The sequence below is a fragment of the Pleurodeles waltl genome, chromosome 9 (genome assembly GCF_031143425.1).
Source record: "Pleurodeles waltl isolate 20211129_DDA chromosome 9, aPleWal1.hap1.20221129, whole genome shotgun sequence".
Taxonomy (NCBI): domain Eukaryota; kingdom Metazoa; phylum Chordata; class Amphibia; order Caudata; family Salamandridae; genus Pleurodeles; species Pleurodeles waltl.
Window position 1 is genome coordinate 73,733,057 of NC_090448.1, and position 24,729 is coordinate 73,757,785.

General features: G+C 45.2%; 1 protein-coding gene across 1 annotated transcript in view; it reads left to right on the plus strand.

Annotated features, from left to right (window-relative positions):
* Positions 1-24,729, plus strand: part of RAD18 (RAD18 E3 ubiquitin protein ligase) — a 530,572-nt gene that overhangs the window by 224,469 nt on the left and 281,374 nt on the right. The window contains exon 9 of the mRNA XM_069206336.1: positions 6,114-6,174. Coding sequence (XP_069062437.1) covers positions 6,114-6,174 — 61 coding nt within the window. The remainder of the gene's footprint in view (positions 1-6,113; positions 6,175-24,729) is intronic.

The following is a 24,729-nucleotide window of genomic DNA, read 5'->3' on the forward strand; positions in this document are numbered from 1 at the left end:
GCAGAATTATATAGGAAAGAGTTTGAATTCCAATACAACCCTCCAGATCTCTCGCTGGAAGCAGTGACATTAACAGGGAAATCAAAAAAATCATAGAGCTTGTCTTTGTTTGCTTAGCTTTCTGTTCTGCTCTCTTACACCAGGTCTGTGCCCTGTTAGGGAGATGTGGCTTTATGACTCATTGCTGATAATGTAGGCCAGTTGTAAGTTAAACTGTTCAGGAGTTGTGGAGTCAATATATATATGCAGATCATTATTTTAACTTTGATATTTTAACTGCACACTGAACAAACTTCTGTTTGGCACATCCATTCACATTTCTTTGTGAAATTTTAAAAGTGTCTAATTGCAGTGTAAATATGTGAAATGGAAAATTCACCTTCATCTTGGTCTGTATAGTAATCTCCCAGTTGCTTGATCCCATCTCCATTCCCAACTTCTTAGTCTCTTTCATCCAACTTCAGGTGGTTCATGAGATGGTCATTCAGTAATTTGAATGTTCCTTGGAAAGCTTTTTATTGTCTGTGAGAGCTAGATGCGCTATCCATCACGCCCTTAGAACAAAATAAATATACTCAGTGTTATATATCTGTAACATCTTAATACAAACATGATTGTTTCTAATTCTTTATCAGATCTCAAACACACAGATGAATTGCTTTTCCCAGAAATATTAACCACTGAAATATGTCTGTGTGGTCATCCTCTTCTAGGCATACCTTACTCTCTGTTTTCCCAAATTCCTAACCTCTCACTTACTGAACACTTGTTTGCATTTTTCTTCCTCATGCTTTGTCAGTCTACTGCCTCTAATGATCCACTACCTGAGAGGATGTTTGAGGTGTGAGTTATTGTTTGTACTCTTCAAGTGTATTTGCTTAGATTCTGTAGAGTGCTTTCTGGTTGCTTCTGGGCTGTTCTGTGCTAAGTAGGTGAGCAATAGTACAAAACATCAACGCAGGTATGTGGTCATAAGTAGCATTGGTATATTCTGTCACACTGATATGGGGCTTTGGTGTCTGTTGAATGGGTATCCAAATCTGCTGCCTTCATAGACACGGGTTAGTTACAAGGTGCATCCATCAGGAACTACCTTGTTGTTCTGGTAGGGAGTGTTTAGTTCTAAATCTAAAACCACATTGTCTGTTTAGAGCCTGATGACAAAATCCAAGAATGTCTGCTCACTGGTCGATCTCATTCCACCGAGCAGAGGAGCAAGTGTCAGGGGAAAAAACAGAACTTGTGCGGCTCTCTTCCATGGACAAAAATATATTTTCTAATGATATTTAATGTTTGCAAAAATATTCCTTGTTTCGCGCCCCGTTGTTTATGCCGTTACAGCTGACTCGTTGATGTTCCTTTTTCTGTACTCCGTTTGAGAGGAGTGCCTAACCGGTAAAAATAAAAAATAAAAATACACTTGAAACCAGAAGCAGATGCTTTGAGATGCCCCTGTGATTCATGCCTGTGATGCACAGTCTATTCAGAGATCTGAGTTCTTACTGGAAAGGCTCCTCTGTTTGAGAGGACTTTAGAGATGTCATTTTAATTCTATAAAGTGGTGCTACTGCATACTCAAGAATTGCCCAAATGTAACAGGAATGTTTTGGTCTCTCTAGCATTACGTTTTGACGCGTCATAATTGATGTGAGGTTTGCATTATAAGACTTTTGTTTCCCATTGGTTAGCTCCTCAGCTCCACAACAGTTGAGAGGGTTTAAAGTGGCATGGGGAATTATAGCATTTTCCTAATAAAAAAATGTTCACCGCCAGCACATACCAGCCTCTCATTGCTAGAATAATTAATTCTGGGAGACCGTGATCTAGCAAGCAACACCATTACTTACACTAGAAGCCATATTTATCCGCGTATCTGTGCCTGGGATTGTTTTTCTGTGATTGGTTCGATCTTGGAAACCTAAAACCTCAGAATTTCAGCTGCTTGAAGGGTCCTCACCTGTTGTACTATTTCCTATTTCTTTCTTTCTTTCTTCTATAAAATATCAGCTTTTGGTTTGGTAACCCTTTAAAACAAGAAAAAGCATTGCATAATGATAGAAGATGAGAAAAATTCAAAAGGGGGACCCACTTAAAAATCCTCCATAGTTTATGGCAGATACTATTAAATGATAGCTGGATGGGTGTGCAGAGTGCTGATCTTTTAATAGTTTTTCTTATACTTTATGAAAAACCTTTAGAAGATGGCCATGTCATACACATTTGTGGCCATCATGCAGTGGTTTCATAGATGGAGACTTGTTCCGCTCACCAGCATCATCCGACCCCACAGCCTCAACATTATTTCCTACGCCGACGACACCCAACTCATCCTTTCCCTCATGGGGAACCCTTCAACCGCAAAGAACAACCTCCATACCGGACTTCTCGCCATCGCTAATTGGATGACAGCAAGCCACCTCAAGTTGAACTCCGGAAAAACCCAGATCATCATCTTCGGACTCAACAAGTCTGCATGGAACGACTCTTGGCGGCCGGCCACCCTTGGACCACCCCGCCACCCACGCACGCAATCTCAGCTTCATACTAGACTCTTCTCTCTCCATGACCCAGCACGTCAACGCCATATCGTCCTCTTGCTTCAACACCCTCTGTATGCTCCGCAAGACCTTCAGGTGGATTCCCGTAGAAACCAGAAGAACGGTCCCACGCGCCCTCGTCAGCAGCAGACTGGACTACGGCAACGCCCTCTACGCGGGGACTACGGCCAAACTCCAGAGAAAACTCCAGCGCATCCAGAACTCCTCAGCACGTTCTCATCCCCAACCTCCCTCGCCACGAGCACATCTCCCCCCGCCTCAGAACCCTACACTGGCTACCCATCAACAAAAAGATCGTCTTCAAAATCCTTATCCACGCTCACAAAGCCCTCCACGACACCAGACCAGCTTACCTCAACGATAGACTCAACTTCCACATCCCGACACGCCAGCTCCGCTCCACCGACCTCGTCCTCGCAACAGTCCCTCGCATTCAACGCTCCACATCTGGTGGCAGGTCCTTCTCCCACCTCACCGCCAAAACCTGGAACTCCCTGCCCACCAACCTACGCAAGACCCAGGCCCTCCTGTCCTTCAGAAAGCTCCTCAAGACATGGGTCTTCGAGCAGTAGCTCGATGAATTTGCATTTTCAAGGATATACGTGCCTATAAGTGGTAAGCCTAAAAAGCTTATGTTTCATAAACTAACCAGTCCCAAACTGTCCCCCAGAAGTCATGAGTCCTGCATACATTGCCACGTCAAGATATACCAAAATGGAGACTAAAGAACAGGTGAGTAGTAAGTCTTATTGATCATTTGGAAATTGTCTATTTAAGCCATTGTACTTTCCGCTTACACCTCTCTGCATTGAGGATTTTGCCGTAAACCAGAGTTCTGCTTGCATCCCAGACCCAGAGCAGATTCAGCCTCATTGTGAACCTATTGTCTTTTCAAAGATAACTCTTGTGTCTCTGAGGGAATGTTGTGCCTGTTGGTTACTTGTGTCTCAGATTCTCTGTTAAAGGACTTGCTTGAGTCTGTTCTGTATGATACAATAATGAATGTTTGGCCTAGGTAAGATATTGATTACTCCAACACACAAAATGTGATTGGGGGAATGCTTGCAAATTGCTTAGCCTCCGGCAGTCACTTGGGGTAGCATTCCAAACCACTGTTTTTTCCCACTATGCCACCACAGAATAGTTCCAAGCAAACGCAAATCATTTTTGGCCCAGCTCCAAATTGCATGAATTATTCCCATCACCCTTTGTGTGTTTTTGTATGTTGATTAATGCCCGTATGTGCCTGATAGCGACAGCCCGCTCCATTACATACCTAATTGAGCTTCTTGATTGTTGCTAACTAGCAGCCCTTATACTGGCATTGGGAGTCGAACGAGTCTGGAGACCTTGCCACACTTCTTTGCTGCTGTAGGGTACCATGTGTGTCCGCAAACTGATAGAAAATATTCCGTAAACCTGATCTAACTGCTATTGGCAACTGTGTGCTGAGTACCTGAGCAACTCCTGACCTTTTTGAAACTTCATTATTGCAGTACTCAGTAGTGGACTCTGCGTTGGCCGGCTCCTACCTTACCAGAGAATGGTGATTGCAGATCGTGGGCCTATCTGCTTTTCCATGTTGTGACCTTGTGCAACTCTTAGGCTGGAATCCGAATATTGTTCTTCACCAACAAGTGATCTTAGATCCCTACCCAAGTTCTCTAAATACTATACCTAATGACCAGTTTGATGCCCTGCTAGTTCAACGTACCCTCCTTCCTAGATTTCCCTTTGTTTCTTATTTTACAGTTTATTCCTCGCTGTCTCTATGAAGCTATAGGAAAACAGGTAACTGGAATCTTGCAAAGTAACACATTAAGGAATCCAGTTAGCAACTTTTCCTATTGATATTGTGTTGTGCCCCCAGATCAACTGCATCCACATGCCGGTGATGCCACGTGGTGGGCACCAACCCTCATTTGTGGAGATCAGGCCTTATTTTCCATCATCAGATCCAGAGAAATGTAGCAAAAAGAGCAAAGAAGGAGGGAGAAGCTTTAAATAGAAGGCAGGAATGTAAAAAAGCCTGCATGTGTAAGATTAAAATGAATTAAGTGTAGAGTATTCTAAATTATTATATTGTGATTGGAGTTATGTAGCTCTTACTGCCTACAACAAAGCATTGAAGCATTTTACGGTAGGTAGTCTAGCAAAGAAGAATGGGTTGTATTCAAGAGTAGGCAGCCTTGATTTTCGACAACTCGGGCATTTGGTAGAAACATATTTTGTGCCCCTTGCTTATATTTGTACACATGAAGCCCTATCAATGTTATGCGTTTGGCTCTGCTACCATGAAGTCCAGAAGGTAACTCTAAGGAGCAAAATCTGTGATAATAACCTACCTGTGTTCTTGGTGATCCTGGCTAGCTCCCACAGAATATATTCTATTTCACGGCCTTCTGCTTTTCTCAGGCCCGAATACCTGGAGTGGGTTGGTGCCTGACATCAGCATATGGTATGTCCAGCCAGAGAGACTCCACAACACTCGGGGAGATCCTGGCACCCCCTAGCATTACCTAGATCCACCTTCACTCACCAGAGGGTAACGTGCCATGCTGCTGCCTGAGAAATTATCGCACTTGCTTGTGTGGCAACTATTCTCTTTCTGCTCAGGGCATTGTAAAAAAGGGGTACTAGTTTGCTGCTTCTGGCTTGCTATGGTAATCTAATGCACTGTTACTAAAGCAGCATTATGTTTTGTCAGAACTGTACCTATCTCATCAACTGAAGATGCCTGGTCAGGTAGACTTTCCACCAACTTGGCCCACAGTGGTTGTGAAATCTAAGATAAAGCACACTCTCATGAACCCAACACCATGGTGGCGACCCCTGAACAGGATAGTGCAGCTGTTGGCTTCTCATCTGTCGGAGAATCATGCTAATGGCCCACTAAACCCTAATTAAACATAAACTTATAGATGGGTAAAAGTGAAATATGGGGATTTTTTTTTTCACTAACAGCATTTTAGTGATACCAACTAGACAAGAGCCAAACTTTAGTTGTCTGTGTTGCCAGTCAGACCTCCGAGATGAAAAACATCCATGTAATTCACTTTTTACCAATGTATAATTTTATGTTATGTATGGCACCCTTAATTATCTCCCTTGCATTCAACTGCCAACCCTAACCACCCCCGCCGCCTTCTCTGCCTTCCTTACCCCCGCCTGCTGCTGTGCTTTCTGCTGTCAGTCAAAGCTTGGATCCAGCGCAAGTCTCTCAGACACCCCTGCCAGCCTGTCCTGGAAGGCGTTTATGACACAGCAATAGTCCTAAACAAGTTTTATCAACTCTTGCTACATCATAACAGTGAGTTATGAGATTCAGGAAATGATGCATAACAAAGTGTATTTATGCTCTTGGCTCAGTTATTCCAAGGCACATCGTTGAGAATCCAGGGCCTGTCCCTTTCCATCCTTTGTGGAGAGGAATGCTCTGTCAAATCTTAACTCTGAGCTAAAGTATACTGATTCATGTCTTTCTCATAATTTATGCATGGGAGCAGCGCTTTGAAGTTATTATATGTGACTTTGCTTCCTTGTGTTTTTTTTTAGAGCATGACGTTCACCAAAGACCAGTCAGAGCAAGAGATTGAGGGAATTCACAGCGGTTACCGTAAGTGACGCCATCACTGGCGAGCTGCCTGTTTTTTTCTGCACGCCATTCGTTATTCTTGATAGGTATTAATGTATGCCTTCTGGATACCATGGCAGAACTCCATGTTTTCTGAGAATGGTTCATTCTTTCTATGTGTGTGATTCACATTAAGAAAGTATTATAGAAAATCTGGGATGGTGGGCTACTTCACACAGTAATCAATTTAATTTGCTGCAGCTAATTTGCTATTTAGCTTTTTTTAAAATAATAATACATTGTTTATATGTACCGCCTCATTCCTCAGTACACGTTATCTTATTTCACCATTGTAAGGAAATGCCTCCTTGGCATGGTTACCCCCTGACTTTTTGCCTTTGCTGATGCTATGTTTTGAATTGAAAGTGTGCTGAGGCCTGCTAACCAGGCCCCAGCACCAGTGTTCTTTCCCTAACCTGTACTTTTGTATCCACAATTGGCACACCCTGGCATCCAGGTAAGTCCCTTGTAACTGGTACCTCTGGTACCAAGGGCCCTGATGCCAGGGAAGGTCTCTAAGGGCTGCAGCATGTCTTATGCCACCCTGGAGACCCCTCACTCAGCACAGACACACTGCTTGCCAGCTTGTGTGTGCTGGTGAGAACAAAATGAGTAAGTCGACATGGCACTCCCCTCAGGGTGCCATGCCAGCCTCTCACTGCCTATGCAAGTATAGATAAGTCACCCCTCTAGCAGGCCTTACAGCCCTAAGGCAGGGTTCACTATACCATAGGTGAGGGTACCAGTGCATGAGCACTGTGCCCCTACAGTGTCTAAGCCAAACCTTAGACATTGTAAGTGCAGGGTAGCCATAAGAGTATATGGTCTCGGAGTCTGTCAAACATGAACTCCACAGCACCATAATGGCTATACTGAAAACTGGGAAGTTTGGTATCAAACTTCTCAGCACAATAAATGCACACTGATGCCAGTGTACATTTTATTGTGAAACACACCCCAGAGGGCACCTTAGAGGTGCCCCCTGAAACTGTATCCAACTATCTGTGTAGGCTGACTGGTTCCAGCAGCCTGCCACACTAGAGACATGTTGCTGGCCCCATGGGGAGAGTGCCTTTGTCACTCTGAGGCCTGTAACAAAGCCTGCACTGGGTGGAGATGCTAACACCTCCCCCAGGCAGGAGCTGTAACACCTGGCGGTGAGCCTCAAAGGCTCACCCCTTTGTTCCAGCACCACAGGACACTCCAGCTAGTGGAGTTGCCCGCCCCCTCCGGCCACGGCCCCCACTTTTGGCGTCAAGGCCGGAGAAAATAATGAGAAAAACAAGGAGGAGTCACTGGCCAGTCAGGACAGCCCCTAAGGTGTCCTGAGCTGAAGTGACTCTAACTTTTAGAAATCCTCCATCTTGCAGATGGAGGATTCCCCCAATAGGGATAGGAATGTGACCCCCTCCCCTTGGGAGGAGGCACAAAGAGGGTGTACTCACCCTCAGGGCTAGTAGCCATTGGCTACTAACCCCCCCAGACCTAAACACGCCCTTAAATTTAGTATTTAAGGGCTTCCCTGAACCTAAGAATTTAGATTCCTGAAACTACAAGAAGAAAAGGACTGCTGAGCTGAAAAACCCCTGCAGAAGAATAACTGAAGACACCAACTGCTTTGGCCCCAGTCTTACCGGCCTGTCTCCTGCCTTCCAAAGAAACCTGCTCCAGCGACGCTTTCCAAAGGATCAGCAACCTCTGAATCCTCAGAGGACTGCCCTGCTTCAAGAAAGACAAGAAACTCCCGAGGACAGCGGCACTGCTCCAAAAGAACTGCAACTTTGTTACAGAGGAGCAGATTTAAAGACCCCTGCAAATCCCCGCAAGAAGCGTGAGACTTGCAACACTGCACCCGGCGATCCCGACTCGACTGGTGGAGAACCAACACCTCAGGGAGGACCCTCCGGCGACTCCGAGACCGTGAGTAACCAAAGTTGTCCCCCCTGAGCCCCCACAGCGACGCCTGCAGAGGGAATCCCGAGGCTCCCCCTGACCGCGACTGCCTGAACCTAAAGTTCCGACGGCTGGAAAAGACCCTGCACCCGCAGCCCCCAGCACCTGAAGGAACGGAACTTCTGTGCAGGAGTGACCCCCAGGAGGCCCTCTCCCTTGCCCAGGTGGTGGCTACCCCGAGGAGCCCCCCCCTTGCCTGCCTGCACCGCTGAAGAGACCCCTTGGTCTCCCATTGAAACCTACAGAGAACCCAACGCTTGTTTGCACACTGCACCCGGCCGCCCCCGCGCTGCTGAGGGTGTACTTTCTGTGTGGACTTGTGTCCCCCCCGGTGCCCTACAAAACCCCCCTGGTCTGCCCTCCGAAGACGCGGGTACTTACCTGCTGGCAGACTGGAACCGGGGCACCCCCTTCTCTCCATTGAAGCCTATGTGTTTTGGGCACCTCTTTGACCTCTGCACCTGACCGGCCCTGAGCTGCTGGTGTGGTAACTTTGGGGTTGCTCTGAACCCCCAACGGTGGGCTACCTTGGATCCAAAACTGAGACCTGTAAGTGATTTACTTACCTGCTAAAGATAACAATACTTTACCTCCCCCAGGAACTGTGAACATTGCAGTGTCCACTTTTAAAACAGCTATTTGTGTTTTATGTGAAAAGTATATATGCTACTGTAATTATTCAAAGTTCCTAAAGTACTTACCTGCAATACCTTTCAAATGAGATATTACATGTAGAATTTGAACCTGTGGTTCTTAAAATAAACTAAGAAAAGATATTTTTCTATAACAAAACCTATTGGCTGGATTTGTCTCTGAGTGTGTGTTCCTCATTTATTGCCTGTGTGTATGTACAACAAATGCTTAACACTACTCCTTTGATATGCCTACTGCTCGACCACACTACCACAAAATAGAGCATTAGTATTATCTCTTTTTGCCACTATCTTACCTCTAAGGGGGACCCTTGGACTCTGTGCATGCTATTCCTTACTTTGAAATAGCACATACAGAGCCAACTTCCTACAACCATCTTGCTGGCTTTAGTCCCCCTTAGTTTAAGCAAGATGTAAATGTTCCCTCTCCCAATTTATAAGAAATATATCACTGTCGATATGAGTTTTCCATGGATTTCCTAAACTGAACCATTGATCCAACTGATGGTCCTTCTTAGACTCCAACAATTCTAAATAAGGTTTACTCTTCAATAAAGTGGAGATTGAGAGGGATGCAGTAATAGAGGAGGAATGTGGGAAAGGAGTAGGACACACAATTTTAGTAAAATGTTTTTATCATTAGTAGGCCTGGGTGAAACTTTTGGAGTTTCACTCTGTGGAATTCCGCTGAGTTTCCCAAGCAGTGGAATTTCAGTATGACGTGCTGCTCGCATTGATTTTTACCGCCGAGAACTTGTCTCACTTTGTGAAATCAGTGCGAATGGCACCACGCAGCGCGCCACAGGGTGCTGTCTCTTCTTGCCGCTTAAGTAGATTTTCTTATCGAGCGGCATTTTTTTCAACGCAGGTGCTAGCTTTTTCAATGCGAGTAGTAGTGACCTACTGCGATGAGAAATAGTGCCAGGAGGCATACTTGCACCTAAAAATTATGCCAGGCAGCGAAAATTTTCACTTGCCAACTTAACATTGCCGAGCGCGCATGAGAAGAAACTCTGCCATCTTGTGGTTGCCGGAGTTTTGCCGGAACTTCACACTCCAAGCGGAATGTGGAGTGGGCAAAATTCTGCGAACTCTACCAGTGCAGTGGAAGTTTTTGCCCTCGTCTAATAATTAGTGGCTCCTGAGTTTTTAGATGCTAATTTGAAGTTGTGAGACTTTCATCTTATTTTTAGGAATGCCCTGATATCAACAGCCTCTGCAGTTACCAGCCCAAGCAACAAGTCAGGGGTTGGGTAATTTATAGCCCTTAGCATCCTGCAGGTAAAATAAATAAGGTTAGTAGTACAATGCTAAAAGAAGTACTGGTAAAGCCAAAAGGTCTTGCCTTTTTGACCTGTTGCCTTTGCCAGTGCTGCTTTGGGGTGGGGAGGGTTGGGTGTGGGAAGGCACACATGGGAGAGAGTATTGCAGGGTTCAGGTTGTTTCCAGGGGGGGAGAAGCACGCACGCAAGAATAGAGCAACACGAAGCAAAGGAGGGGAGAGTTGCAGAGGGAGAACCACACAAGGGAGAGACCCACACAGAGCATACAAGGGAAAGCACCTAAGGATGTCAAGTGTTTGCTAGAGGAGAAAACACATGAGGGAGAGAGCAGCATGGAACAAGGAAAGCATACAATGGAGGAGCAACACAGAGTGGTTTTTGGGGTGAAAAAGCGCACAATGAAGAGAGCAATATTGAGTGGAGGCATTTGCAAGGAGAGCACAACACAGTGCTCAGAGGGTAGGGGTCTTTTGCGGGGGAGAAGCACATGAGAGGGAGAATATGGACCAAAAAAAGAAAAGGAGTTCCCAAAGAGTGATCAATGGAAGGAGCAGGCCAGCCAATTAAAAGTATAGTAAGAGACTATGCTCCAAGTGAGGAGCAAACATAAGATGGGCAAGATGGGACAAGGTAAGCCATTGAATAAAAAAAACAAGCAAATAAGAGTTACAATCGAGCAACCAATGCTAAGCAGTGTGCAGGCTGTAAGCCCACTGCAACCTCTTGATAGACCCACAATAATTATTTTGCAACCAGACAGCTTGTGCTCTCTGCTAAGCGAAACCTAAAAAAAACAGAATAGCACCTTGAGGAGAGGTGTGTCACTTCATGAGCAGGCCATTCCAGCACATTGTGAGCGCAGGGAATAAGACTCCTCTCTCCCACTGCACAGTTCTAGATTTCTTTCTCTCTGGGGGTGCAGATAATTGAAACTGCTCTACCTTTGTTTCAGATCCATCCCTTGCTATGATGAGAGTGGGGGTGGGGGTGCAGACCACATCAGCCACAGACAGTTATATAAACAAATAAGCAAGATGTTAGGTTTGGTTCTTTTTAGTTACTGCCCTGTGGCATTCTAGCTCACTTCCCTCCTTACTGAAGGGTGCAAATTACACAATTGTAGAGCAGTTTCGGTAACCAGCAAAAGCAGGAGTGAAAACATTTTTCCCATGTATCTGTGGTTGCTAATTTTCCTGCTCGCTACATCGATGGGATCAAAGCAAGTTGAGTTGGACTGGCCAAGATCTTTTTGTAGGAGTGCATCACTTACTCCAGTATTGGAACTTTCATAGATTCACATGCTTGAATCATTCCCCGTCGTCAAGATGGGAGTCCCCGGTGCAAAACAAAAAGCCATGCTCAATTGCATATAAAGCTGTAGAGGACCTAGGCCTCTTAATTTAGTAACATATCATAGTTGTTTTGTAAAAAAAAAAAAAAAAAAAAAAAGACCAAACTTAAGACAACCACTCAGCTCACACCACCCTCTAGAACCCTCCTGTGAGGAGCTGATTTCCCTCAGATTTCCACTGCACGTTATGCTAAGGAATTTTCCTTGAGCCCTGCTCAGTTTTTCTCTCAGAAATCCTTTCTGAAGAGATTTGGATACTTTTCCTCTTCAGAACTTATTCAAGGTGGGTCAACCTGGCTACCATGTCAGAGACACCTAAGAAAGGGCTGTTTAGAGCCTGTGCTACCTGCATGAAGAAAAGGCTGCATGTGGATGACCAGCACAAGGACTGTATATACTGTCTCTATCCTAACCATAAACCTAGAGACTGTAAGGTATGTAGAACCATTTCTACCAAGACACTTAAAGACCCAGAAGGTCATCGTCTCATCTGGCTACAAAAACTGAAATCCAGAGACAATCCATTTTCTGATGAAGACAGTGCCTCCTCTTCTGTTTCTGTGGTAAAAAAACACCTGTAAAAAGACAAGCTGAAGTTTCTTCAGAGGAAAGACCTAGAAAAGCTTTAAAAAAATCTGCTGAGGTGTCCTCAAAAATGTGTAGCCCTTCAAGGATGAAGACTAAAGTTTCAGATTTAAAGTCTGAAAAGCAGCCTGTCTCTGAGCCGTCAACACCACCATTCAAGGTAAAACACACCTTCAGGAAGCCAATTTCTGTGCCGTCGACAGATCATCGTCGATGATAGCGTCATCACACCTTGACAACGACTTCCACCATCGCCACACTGCCTGTGTGTATGGCATCAACCGGTTTGCTCATCCTCATCGACGGCACGTCCTATCTCTTCACCGTCGGCGATGATACTGTTGACGCTTCCATCGACGGAGCACCTATCAGTGATGACCCCGCCGACGCTGCTTCCACTGACGACGGCCTCGTCGGCGCTGCTTCTACCGATGACGGCTTTGTCGACGGAGCAACAACCATCGACGGCATCGTCAACGACAGCCCAACTGTCGATGACACTCTAACCGTCGACAATGTCTCAACCGTCAACGCTTCCACCGTCAACGACGACCAATCTCTCTTCGACGATGAAGACCACAGCAAAAGTGCAGATACCATGTTCCTTGCCTCTGTTTTCATCGACGGACCAGGCTGCACACAGAAGGGCGAAGAAGTATCATCTGATGCCCTCAGTAACATCCCCTAGCAAGGTTTCCAGACTTTTACCCTCACATCTATTAGATGACTTGGAGGAGGAGGGTATTTTTGGAGTGGCCAGCAGCCCTTCCCAGTTAAGGGTTAAATGCTAGGAATACTCAGATGACGATGCTTCATACTATACACAAAGCTGTTATAAGCAGCCGGGGCTGGTATGTCTTCCCCCTGGGCTTGTTTCAGACTTACAAGCAATGTTGGCGGACTATCAGGAATGTTTTCCGGCAAAGCCTTCATCGGTTCAACAACCAATACTTCCGCCTCAGCCAACAACTCCCCACTTGCAGCAGCAGCATCATTCACCTCCTCCAAGACCACAGCATTCTGTCCTACTCACACCAATGCATCAAGTCTCCTCCGATGGCGATGCGGAGGAAGGTGAAATACAAACTGGGAATGATGAGTGGGACAATTACATCTTGCCAGCGCCTGCTTCTCCTACAGTCCCCACCTGAAGACATAGGTGGCTTCCATAACCTACTTGAGCGTGCAGCTACTCGGTTTGATCTGCTGATGCCAGCAACTCAGCAGTATTGCTTCCTCTACAATTTTAAAGAACCCCACAGAAAGATGGTCAGAGCTATACCCATAATAGACCATGTTTGGAGCCAGGGCTTGAAGATAATGCAGAATCCGACAACCGTCCCTGCAGTGCTGCCAAGGCTGGACAAAAAATATAAACCCAAAGAGGATGTTCCGGCTTGCCTTTCAGACCACCCTAAGCCGGACTCGGTGATTTCACAAGCCGCCCAACATCACTCCAGAAACCCCTAAACACCGTTGACTTCACCGCCGGATAAAGAGGGAAGGCGCTTAGATAACATCGGCAATCGTTTTTCCTCAATGTCCGCTATTGTACTAAAGGCTGCCAATTCCCTTGCTCTACTTGGCAGATATGATCGACATCTCTGGTCAGACATGTCTCAATCCCTGGAAGAGCTTTCAGAGGGTACCAAAACAGAAGCAAGAAAGGTACTTATGGAGGGTCAACGATCTTCAGCAGAGATCATCGATTGTTTACTTGATATAGCAGCAATGGGCCTCAGATTACTCGCTGGGTCAGCTGTGTTGAGGCGTCAAGGTTGGCTCAAAGCCAGCAACTTTCGTTCCGAAGTGCAGACAAAGATTCTGGATCTTCCATATGACAGAGAAGCACTGTTTGGGAAGAACGTCGACAACGCTCTTCAAACTATTGAATCTGATACAGAGACGGCAAGATCATTAGGCACTCTACAATACAGGAAACTACCCTTTCATATTGCTAGGGGCAGAGGCCAACCTTCCTTTCGTGGAGGATCCCAACATTATAAGTATCCATCCTACTCCTCCACGTTCCAGACTTTTAGGCCACAATACCAGCTGAGGCAACCGACTCCTGCAGCCTATACTAGGCCCTACCACAAGAACAAATTGGGGCGACAATCTAAGGAGTCCGCACCTAGGCAATGTCTGCCTAACCTCACTTCCTCTGCACTCTTCTCCTATAATTTTTCACGGAATCTTAAACAATCATATTCAACGCTGGCGACAAATAACGAAAGACAAATGGGTGCTGGATGTAATCCGATTCGGACACCTGTTAGAATTCATCCAGATACCTCCGTCAATGCCTCCATCCCAGGCACAACAAAAACATCTTAGTCTCCTCCTGTTGGAGGTAATGACTATGCTAAAGTAAGGGGCTATAGAGTCCGTTCCTTATTCCCAGAGAGGGAAGGGTTTCTACTCCCACTTCTTTCTCATCCGAAAGAAATCTCGCTTATGGAGGCCAATCCTGTATTTACGGGAGCTGAACAAGTACCGCAAGAAACAAACATTCCGGATGGTCACCCTGCAAGACGTCCTCCAGCTTCTAAACAGAGCAAACTACATGGCCTCTCTAGACATTTCCATTCATCCACTACACAGAAAGTACCTGAGGTTTGTGGTCAACGGCAAACACTTCCTTCCAGTTGAAGGTCCTCCCCTTTGGGCTACGTTCAGCACCACAAATCATCACCAAATGTCTGGTGCCAGTGGCAGCCTACCTAAGGAGAAACAAACACAAGGTTTTTCCCTATCGGGACGACTGGCTAGTGAAAGCTCCAGATCTCCAGTCAGTGAAAAATTCAGTCAAGGCGACTCTGTGTCTTTTTAAGGACTTGGGCCTCATGCTCAACAACGAAAAATTGTTCCTTCAGCCGTCCACTCAGTTAGCCTTCCTAGTGGCTATTTTAGACATGCAACAGGCCAAAGTCTATCCAGCGCTGGACAGACAAACAAGATTATTATCACTAGCAAAGCGCTTCCAAAGATAAAGATGTCTTTCAGTTCGGCAGTACAAGTCCTTACTAGGCATGATATTGTCATGTATAAGCCTCATTCCATTCTGTCGGCTGCGCATGCGTCCAATTCAGGAGGAGCTGGACAGACAATAGACGCAAGCGCATGGATCCTTCGAGGACACGATCCTCATAACACCGCACGTGGTCCACTCTCTGGATTTACGGAGTTACTTCTCCTGTCGGCTTGTCCACCCATCAGAATTAGACCGATTCCAGAGCTGCTTACCATCAACCAGGGACAAGTGAGGCACCCGGATCCCAAGTCTCTGAGTTTGCGCGCATGGCTCCTGAATTCAACGAATTCGGCCATTTAGATCTACCATCGGAGTGCAGGGAAGTGCTAGCGAAAGCATGTGCAGCTAGCACCAACAAATCTTACCGCCTGAAGTGGAAACTATTTTGTTTGTGGTGTGAAACCCAAAAAGTGCCCCCCTCTACTCCGCACTGGAGGCGGTGTTGCCATACTTTTTACAGCTGGCACGTTCCGGACTGGCCCATTTGTCAATTAGGGTCCATTTGGCAGCTATCTCCAGATACAGGAAAGTACCAGGCAAACAGTCCTTATGCTCTCTGAGATTAGTCAAGCAATTCTTGAAGGGTCTCTTCAGATCCTTTCCTCCAGTGAAGCCTCCACCTCTGGCATGGCAGCTTTACATCATCCTTGGCCAGCTTATGAAGGAGCCTTTCGAGCCTATCCACAGGACGGACATCAAGTACCTCACTTGGAAGGTGGGGCTCCTTCTCGCCCTTACTTTGGCACGCAGAGTTAGTGAAATTCAAGCTTTCACTATACAAGAACCCTTCTTACAGTTCAGATAAGATAGAGTAACTCTACGCACCAGTCCCAAATTCATTCCTAAGGTGCCTTCGGAATTCCATATCAACAAACCGGTGGTGCTAAAATCTTTCTTCCCGAACCCGCAAACTGCTGCAGAAAGGACCCTGCATTCACTCGACCATAAGAGGTGCATAAAATTCTATCTGGACAGAACAAAGTCGTTCCGACAGTCCAATTAGTTGTTTATAGCTTTCAATGCCGCTAGGACGGGTCACTCTGTGACAAAATAGACTATATCCCGATGGATTAAAGACGCAATCATCTTCTGCCATCAGAAAGCAGGTAGACCATTACAAACAATTGTGAGAGCGCATTCTACCAGAGCTATATCTGCATCCAGTGCGCTATTTGCGGGTGTGTCAATTAAGGACATCTGTCGGGCTGCGACATGGAGGACAACTCACACCTTCACGCAGCATTACTTTTTGGACATGGAGCCACTTCGGGATGCAGCTGTTGGGCAAGTGGTCCTTTGAAACCTGTTTCAATGAAAGTGAGCTAAACAATTCCTTCCCTCCATCCACTTTTTTGTGTTATCTCACATTTTCTGTGAAAATAATGCTGTAGATTGTAAAATAAGTATATGTATATATTGTAATGCCAGTTCGCATTTCAGAGTGCTATCTTACTATCTGCATGTCGAAAATGTGTTATTCACTGCTTACTATTCTGATTTAAGCTTGTGGATCTATGAAAGTTCCAATACTGGAGTACAGAACAAGTTACTTACCTGTATCTGTAGTTCTCCAGTATTGAAAACTTTCATAGATTCACATGCGACCCACCCGCCTCCCATGAGGAGCTCACCTTCATTTTCCTCAGTCCTAGCTGTATTTTTGTACTTGTGCTGGAAAATCTGAGGGAAATCAGCTCCTCACAGGGGGGGGGGGGTTCTAGAGGGTGGTGTGAGCTGATTGGTTGTCTTTTAAGTTTGGTCTTCTTTTTTTACAAAACGACTATGATATGTTACAAAATTAAGAGGCCTAGGCCCTCATTCTGACCTTGGTGGGCGGCGGAGGCCGCCCGCCAAAGTCCCGCCGTCAGGTTACCGTTCCGCGGTCGAAAGACCGCGGCGGTAATTCTGACTTTCCCGCTGGGCTGGCGGGCGGTCGCCTTCAGACACCCGCCAGCCCAGCGGGAAAGAGGCTTCCACGATGAAGCCGGCTCGGAATCGAGCCGGCGGAGTGGAAGCTGTGCGACGGGTGCAGTTGCACCCGTCGCGTATTTCACTGTCTGCGCAGCAGACAGTGAAATACATGTAGGGGCCCTCTTACGGGGGCCCCTGCAGTGCCCATGCCAGTGGCATGGGCACTGCAGGGGCCCCCAGGGGCCCCGCGACCCCCCCTACCGCCATCCGGATCCCGGCGGTCGGACCGCCGGGATCTGGATGGCGGTAGGGGGGGTCGGAATCCCCGCGGCGGTGCAGCAAGCTGCGCCGCCGTGGAGGATTCAATGGGGCGGCGGTACACTGGCGGGAGCCCGCCAGTGGTGCCGGTCCGACCGCGGCTTTACCGCCGCGGTCGGAATCCCCATTGGAGCACCGCCGGCCTGTCGGCGTGCTCCCGCGGTCCTCCGCCCTGGCGGTCTTTGACCGCCAGGGTCAGAATGACCGCCCTAGTGTCTCTACAGCTTTATATGCAATTGAGCATGGCTTTTTGTATTGCACCGGGGACTCCCATCTTGACGACGGGGAATGATTCAAGCATGTGAATCTATGAAAGTTTCTAATACTGGAGAACTACAGTTACAGGTAAGTAACTTGTTCCTTCACTAAGCATAGTGTTGCCAGGTGGCCAAAGGCAGGATAAATAATCTGAAAAATTGTGAACTGCAATAGCAATATGCCTGTTTGCTGGTGGAAAACAAACACCAAAATACCTGGATTGGCTGTTGAGCAAATAGCTGCCCCTTCCACCCACTCCACAAAATGTGAATTTGGATGACAGGTAATGTGAAATGTTGACCTAAAATACAGAATCCACCAAAATTTGGTTAAGCAGGACTTTTAAAAAAAACAATAAAAATTAACAATACAAGAAGAGTCCAGATGTACAACCATTTTTTTTGCGACTCGCAATTTTGTGATTTTTTAAAAACAAAATGTACAGTAGTGTCTCAGACATTGTTTGTGATTTGCAAATGGGTCAGAAGAGACCTACCTCATTAATATTTATGAGGCAGGTCACAATTTAAGACCCATTTGGGAATGGCCGCACTCCCAGGGATGGTAGCATGCTGGGGTCAGAAGACGCCATGTCTGTGACTGCATTTTAAATAGAGCAGTTTTTTTAAATGCAGCCCGTTTTCCTTAAAGGTTTGTTTATTTTTTTCCTGTGGGACCAATGCCTGCTCTGAAAAATGTTGGCACCCCCATTCACAAAGGGGAAGGGGTCCCTTGAGGACCCCTTCCAGTTTGCGAATGGGTTACCACCTATTTTAATTTGGTAGTAACTGTGATTGTTTTGCGACCGCATTCACAGTCACATAACAAACATACATGGGCATGCGAGTAGCTATTAGTAAGGGACGCCTTTGGAACGCCCCTTCCTAATAGTGGGTTGCAATCCCTGTTTTGTGAGTTGAGTTAGACTCGCAAAATAGGGATTGTACATTCTACAAGGCCATTTTGCAGTCGCAAAAGGTGATTTTCACATTTTGCAAACGCAAAATCGCATCTTACATCTGGCCGCTAGTGTCAGAAGTCATCAAGCATGAAACATGATATTAATGGAAAGTGTATGTTTTTTTAGGTGGAAGTCTGCCAGACTGCACAGCTGTCTGGTCGCAAAAGACTTAATGGGGACATATTGCTGACCTGGAAGGCAACTCTGGCAACTCTGCCCACTGCTTTCCATTGCATTTTTGTGTTGTGTCATAGTTTGGACTCTTGCTCTGAGCAAGACTGCTGGTTTACTTTTGTTTGTAGGCGACTACGCCTTTCCTACAACAAGTCGCAACTGTTGTCCCAACCTTACCGGCTCACTAGCAGTACCTCACCAGAAACACAATAGTAAAAGGTGATTTATGGCAGCCGTTACGCATGGACTCGAGAATAAGACATCTCAGGGAGAGTTGTGGTTACACGGAGATTACCCCTTTCTCCCTTCCTGTGTTGTATGTCTCATACAAACACAGGCAATGACAAAGATGCAGTAGAGTTTCAATAGTTTTTATTTAACATAACTGCAACTTGCGATAAGTTGCATGGGCTGCAATGATTAGGATAATGAATAATGCAAGAAACGGAATTGTGAAGACGAGAGTCATTATTACAAAGACCCCCACCATCTTGCAATACGTAGAAAAGATATATGAGATGTAATATGCCCTAATACCCTAATGTGAAAGGCCTATCCTCCTACCTAAAGGAGAGCTGGGTTTGTTAATCCTAATCTGCCAAGGCCATGTCCATGAGAGGAGCCCCCAACCCTGGTTACCTTGGAATGAGGTCTCTATCTCAGACTCCGCAGGGACACAAAGACTGGGTCAGCGTCAAGACGACTGCAGCATCGGTATCAGCGATGGTGGCGATGCCCTCTGGTTGGAATCCCTCTGATTATCTGTGTAAATTGTGATGTATTTATACAGATCTACAAGGACCCCTGACATAGGTGTGTTCCTAAACAATAGATAACAGACATGCTTGGGACGGCAATTAATATAAACATCCCTCGAAAGTATAGAGAGGGAAAACCCCTAAGTGTGAACACCTACTGTTTGTTTGTCTTTGGTGCTTGATCTTGACGCCTTGGCGCGGTGACACTGATAATGTTACCCATAATAAGTGGCCTAACTATAAACAAGGCAGCCATCTTAGAAGAAATAAATAATTAAATGGGCTAAGACAGAGCAAGCTAAGTAGGTTAAAAGTCACTAGGTGACGGGGGCACGAGTCTGCAAGCCAGAGGCTAAGCTAACTCCTGTTATCCCATTAAAACAAACTAGGATTCACAACATTGTCATTTTATTTTCTTGCTTTCTGTTTTCTGGTTTTATTTGTAATGGCCTGTTCGTCTCCTGTTTCTCCCTCCAATAGAGCATAGCGTGTTTACCATGTCTCTAACTGGCTCCCTTTTTCCTTCCACAACTGTTTTTTGGGAATTTATTTTCCTTTTTGTAAAAGCACTCCAGTGTTTCCCTCGCTGTTTTCGTTTTCCTTCCCTAAGCCCCCATGCAGGGTGTCTGGTTTCTATTTACACTTTGACGCCTCACCATCCTTCTTTGTGTTCTTGTAAAGCTTTAGCCATCACCGCATTTAATTACATTGTATCAACATCTACATACTGGTTATGCTTCTGAACTTTACTTTGCTAACGCAGAGAAACCCTAGCTATATTTTAGTCACAAGAGACTAGGTAGTGGATTTCACACACAAGATCGATGAACCGAAGCAAATCTGCTTTAAAGAAAATGTCATTCGAAATACGTCATAGACATCACATATACCATATGATAATCAATTCAACTTCAATAAACACACCAGTTTATTAAGAAGTTAATGATTTATTTCCCTATATTGACAATGCTAAAGTCACAAAAATAATTCTCAAACACAAATGATACATATAGAGAAACAACAAAGGCTGATTAGAACGATGGATATATTTAAGTTTAATCAATGCAAAAAGACAAGTTATCTCAATGGTTATCACGCAAAATCATAGCAACAAGATCTGAGCAAGAGAAATTGAATACATCTGATAATGACAAGACAAAAATATCAATGACTATTCATGAGCATGAGAATAACACCTCACTAACCACGAATTAGCATCAACATGTTGAACTTCATGTAAAAGTTTTAGTAACACAAATTTAGAAAACATCTCTAACTATGGCGGTATCAAAAATATGCAGCAGTAAATAAACATTTGCACTTGGTACCTAAGAAACAAAAGACAAATAACAATTCACAGCTCATACATTTACCAAATCACTACGGTAATCAGCAACAATGTCTACTTCGTCAGGGGACAGCAACAATAGGCACCAACATCAAGACAGGAACAGGTAGCATCAGGGATAAGAGTAGGGGTAATGGTTTAGAATTTGGATTATAAGATACACTAAACCATCTAAGCATAGGTTCAGTATTGAACATACATAAACTAATAAAGTACCAGAATGTCCATAGACTATCTGGGAAAACATGAAATGTTAAAGTGACAGATCATAAAGTAAGTCTCTGGAACTTAGGAACCTGGAACATGGGCAAAGAGCATCTGAACCCAAACTCATGGTGATTGAACATTAAATTAAACTTGTTAATTGAAAATGATTGGATAAAGCATGAGATGAGAAAGTAATGACCAATCAGGACATTAACAGGTATCAAAATTATATAAATTGTTAACTCTAAGCTCTTCTATTTTCTGTTCATTGACAAAATCTAAACTAAGACAATTGTATCTTGCGCTTCCTCTTCTCCATTTTCATCTGTGGTTTCCTTGTTTTCACTCCACCTGAATGCGAAGTCACAGGAAAACGATTACAAAATATGTTACCACACCATTTCTTTTCGCTCGAGGAAAGACATGCAAGTTAGAAACATAACTACAAACAATGAAGTCAGTCAGAGTACGGAACACACTAGAAACATTTTATACAGCTTGCATTGCATAGTGACCTTGCATCTGCTTCTACTTCAGTCCAGCAGAGGCCACTAAATACACGTTTAATTTTGAAATTTTATTTCTGTAAATTTAGCTCCCATTATTTTTCTTTAAGGCCCCTGTCAACACCCCTCTCCCTCACCTGTCACTAGCCTTAGCACCTGCGCTTCCTAGGGAATACTTCAGTGGTACCAGGACACTGAGGCCTCAGAGACCCATTGAACTCTGGGTGTTCCTTAATTTTACATTTTAAGCTGGAGCCAAAGAGCCAGTTTCCTTCCTTTCACTAAGGGCCATCACACACTGCCTACCCCACTAAGTACTTCTGTACATTTTGTACATTGCTGTAACAAAGTATGCTGTTTCTTTCCAGTGCTTCAGAAACAATATCACCAGCTACAACCCTTTTTCGCTGCTTATCCACCCATTTCTTTGTCTCCCATCCGGAACAACATTTGCAACAGTGGCTTCCATTTTAGCAGCAGATGCAGTGTCACCATGCTCCACACAAACCCACTGAACTCAGATTAATGCTTTATTTTGCCAACCTACATATTCCTCTCCTGTCCCAACATTTGTAGGGCCAAGGCTTCAGTTGATACAGCAGGTGCAGTAGCGCATGGACAGTCATCTCTCTCCTGTGTGGTTTTCACCATGACCCACACAAGTTGTGATTTTTTTGCATTCTGCTAGTTATAAACCTGCAGAAACCCCACTCATCCTTGTCTAAGCCTCCCCAACCTCTCCTTTCTGTATTCCTTTTCTACTTCAGATCGTCACAATCTCCCTTCATGTCCTTTGAGCCCTTTTGCAGACACTGCATCTAGTGACATTATCTCAGTTTTCACATGCTGCCAATGCTCCTTGATTTTACTTTCACCATTTGTTGAATTCTGCACTATACCAATTACGTTCGGTCCTTCACGCCCTTCCAGCCCATTCGAAAATGCAAACTATGCTCGTTCATGCCCTGTCCTTGCATTTTTACTTACTTTTTACAAGCCCACCTAAAAAGGGTATGGTCTTATCTGCACTCCGAAATATGTCTCTCTGTCTTCCTTTCGTGTCCTTACCGTATACAACAACAGTTATGGGCCATAACTTGTGCAGCGGGTGCATTATCCCCTCACCCCTAAAATACAACCAGCCCAGGTTGCAGCTTTATTTCACAATTCTAGCAGGAGCACACCTGCCCATCTCCTTGCATGCACCACAGCCAGTGACACACCAGCTGCGCTACTGCACACTTTGATTACCTATTTTGTTACTGCTTGCGTTCTCACTTGAAAACTACACGGCATCTCCTTCTAAAACAGGAATAGCCCCCATCACCGCTCTTCTATGGCGACCCTCCCTCCCTACCCTTTCCACCTGTACTTAGATGAGAGCAATTTCCATTCATGCAACAGGTGCAGTGGCTCTGGGACACAGACATCAGTGACCAATTGACCACAAATTAATATTTAATTTTTGATTAAGAACAGCACTCAGGCAGCCTATTTGCATCCTTGCACTAGGTGCCATCACACACTGCCTACCCCACTGTGCGCTACGATATATTTTGTACTTGACTCAGTTGTTCACTACAAAGAATCTTCTTTTGGGCCTGTGCAATTAGCTCGCCAACAGCACCTACCACAATTTTTGTATGCACCACCACCCCTAACCCACAATTATACCTGCTTGACGCATTGCTTCCTTTATGCAGAAAGAGCAGTGGCACTGTGCCCCACACAGCTGCTTTATTTCACCCATCTACATATTCCTCTTCCATCCCCTGAGTTTGCCTCCGCATTTACAAGGGTGTAGCTTCCATTGTTGCATCAGGTGCAGTTCGCTGCATCACTTTTCGCTGTCACATGTGCTTTGTATCATCAACGTATGTTGTGCTTTTTTGCACTTTTGTTCCTTGAAACAACCACAATAATTGTCCTACTTTAAGCCCCCGCCCCACCTCTCTGGCTTCCTTTTCCACTTCAAACTTTCACAACCTCTCTTCATGGTCTTTTTGCCCATTAGCTGCCACCACGTTCAATTACATTTTAGCAACATCCTCCTGCTGCGTGTGCTCCTGGAATTTACTTTTAACATTATGTTCTACACCAACTGCAGCATGACATGGTTTATGTGTGTGAAATAACTGTGGTCACAGAAGCTCCTTAGCATGATGCCTCTATACTTGACATGTTGGCTCAAAGGAAGTCCATGTCCTTTTAATGTTTAAGTGTCTTCTTCAGAAGAACTTTCAACTGCATCTAGTGGAATTTGTCTAATGCTTTTGGATGGTGACTTCCAAATAGCGGCACGCTTTTGCGATCTGTTGTTATGTGTATGTTCTTGTCTTCAGAAGCATTTCCTTGATGGAGATGCTCAAATCAAAAGGGGGTAGGTCTCTGTCTGATATAGATTCTGTAAACTTCAATTATGAATCTAGAGAATTAATCCTTGTGGTAAACTCTCTGGCCATAGTCTTTTCCCTTTTCCAGATTATCAGTTGTTTTCTCCTCTTTCTAAATTGGCCATTCCACAAAAACTCCCAAGGCCAAATTTAATATGGTCTCCAGCAAAGAGCAACCTCGAGGGACCTGTTGAACCTTGCAATGCTGGCCCAACGTGGAGCACAGCCTGATGATGAAGCATGCCACCTTTTGGTGGGTGAGGGCTTGTGCTCCAACTAGTTAATGCTTCTTAGGACCAGGGAGGTACTGGATCCAGAATACCTAAATGAGTAACTTGGATCCCATTCTCTGAAAAGCACACTTTTGTGTTTAAGTATAAGTTTTGGGAAAGTGTATGCTGTATGGGAGCCTCCCTCAGTCCTTTCGGGTTTGCATACTGAATTGTATGCTGCTTATGTCACAGCAGTGATAAACAGTTATTGTTCTTCACTGTTGTGACATCATTTGTGTAAGCACTCGTTTCCCCTGCATTCTCCTGCCTCAGCTGGGTATCTGGAGGCCTAGTGAATCCCTGGCTTAGCAGAGGACACTCTCCTCCACATCGCTTGAGTCTCTGCATGTCTGAGAAAGTCAGGGAAATGAGAATGGCTCTCTTGTGCTGCTTGCAGCTGCACAGACCTCTGGCTGACAGGCAACTTCATTCTGTGCCAGCAGAATTTATTGAGAGCCGCTGCCAAATCCGGGCCGCTCTCTGCAGGCTTCTTCATTAGGAGGCAGAGGAAAGGGCTCAGAGGGTGGTTGAGTGAAAGATATGATCTTTCTGTCTAACAATATTTGGGCAAA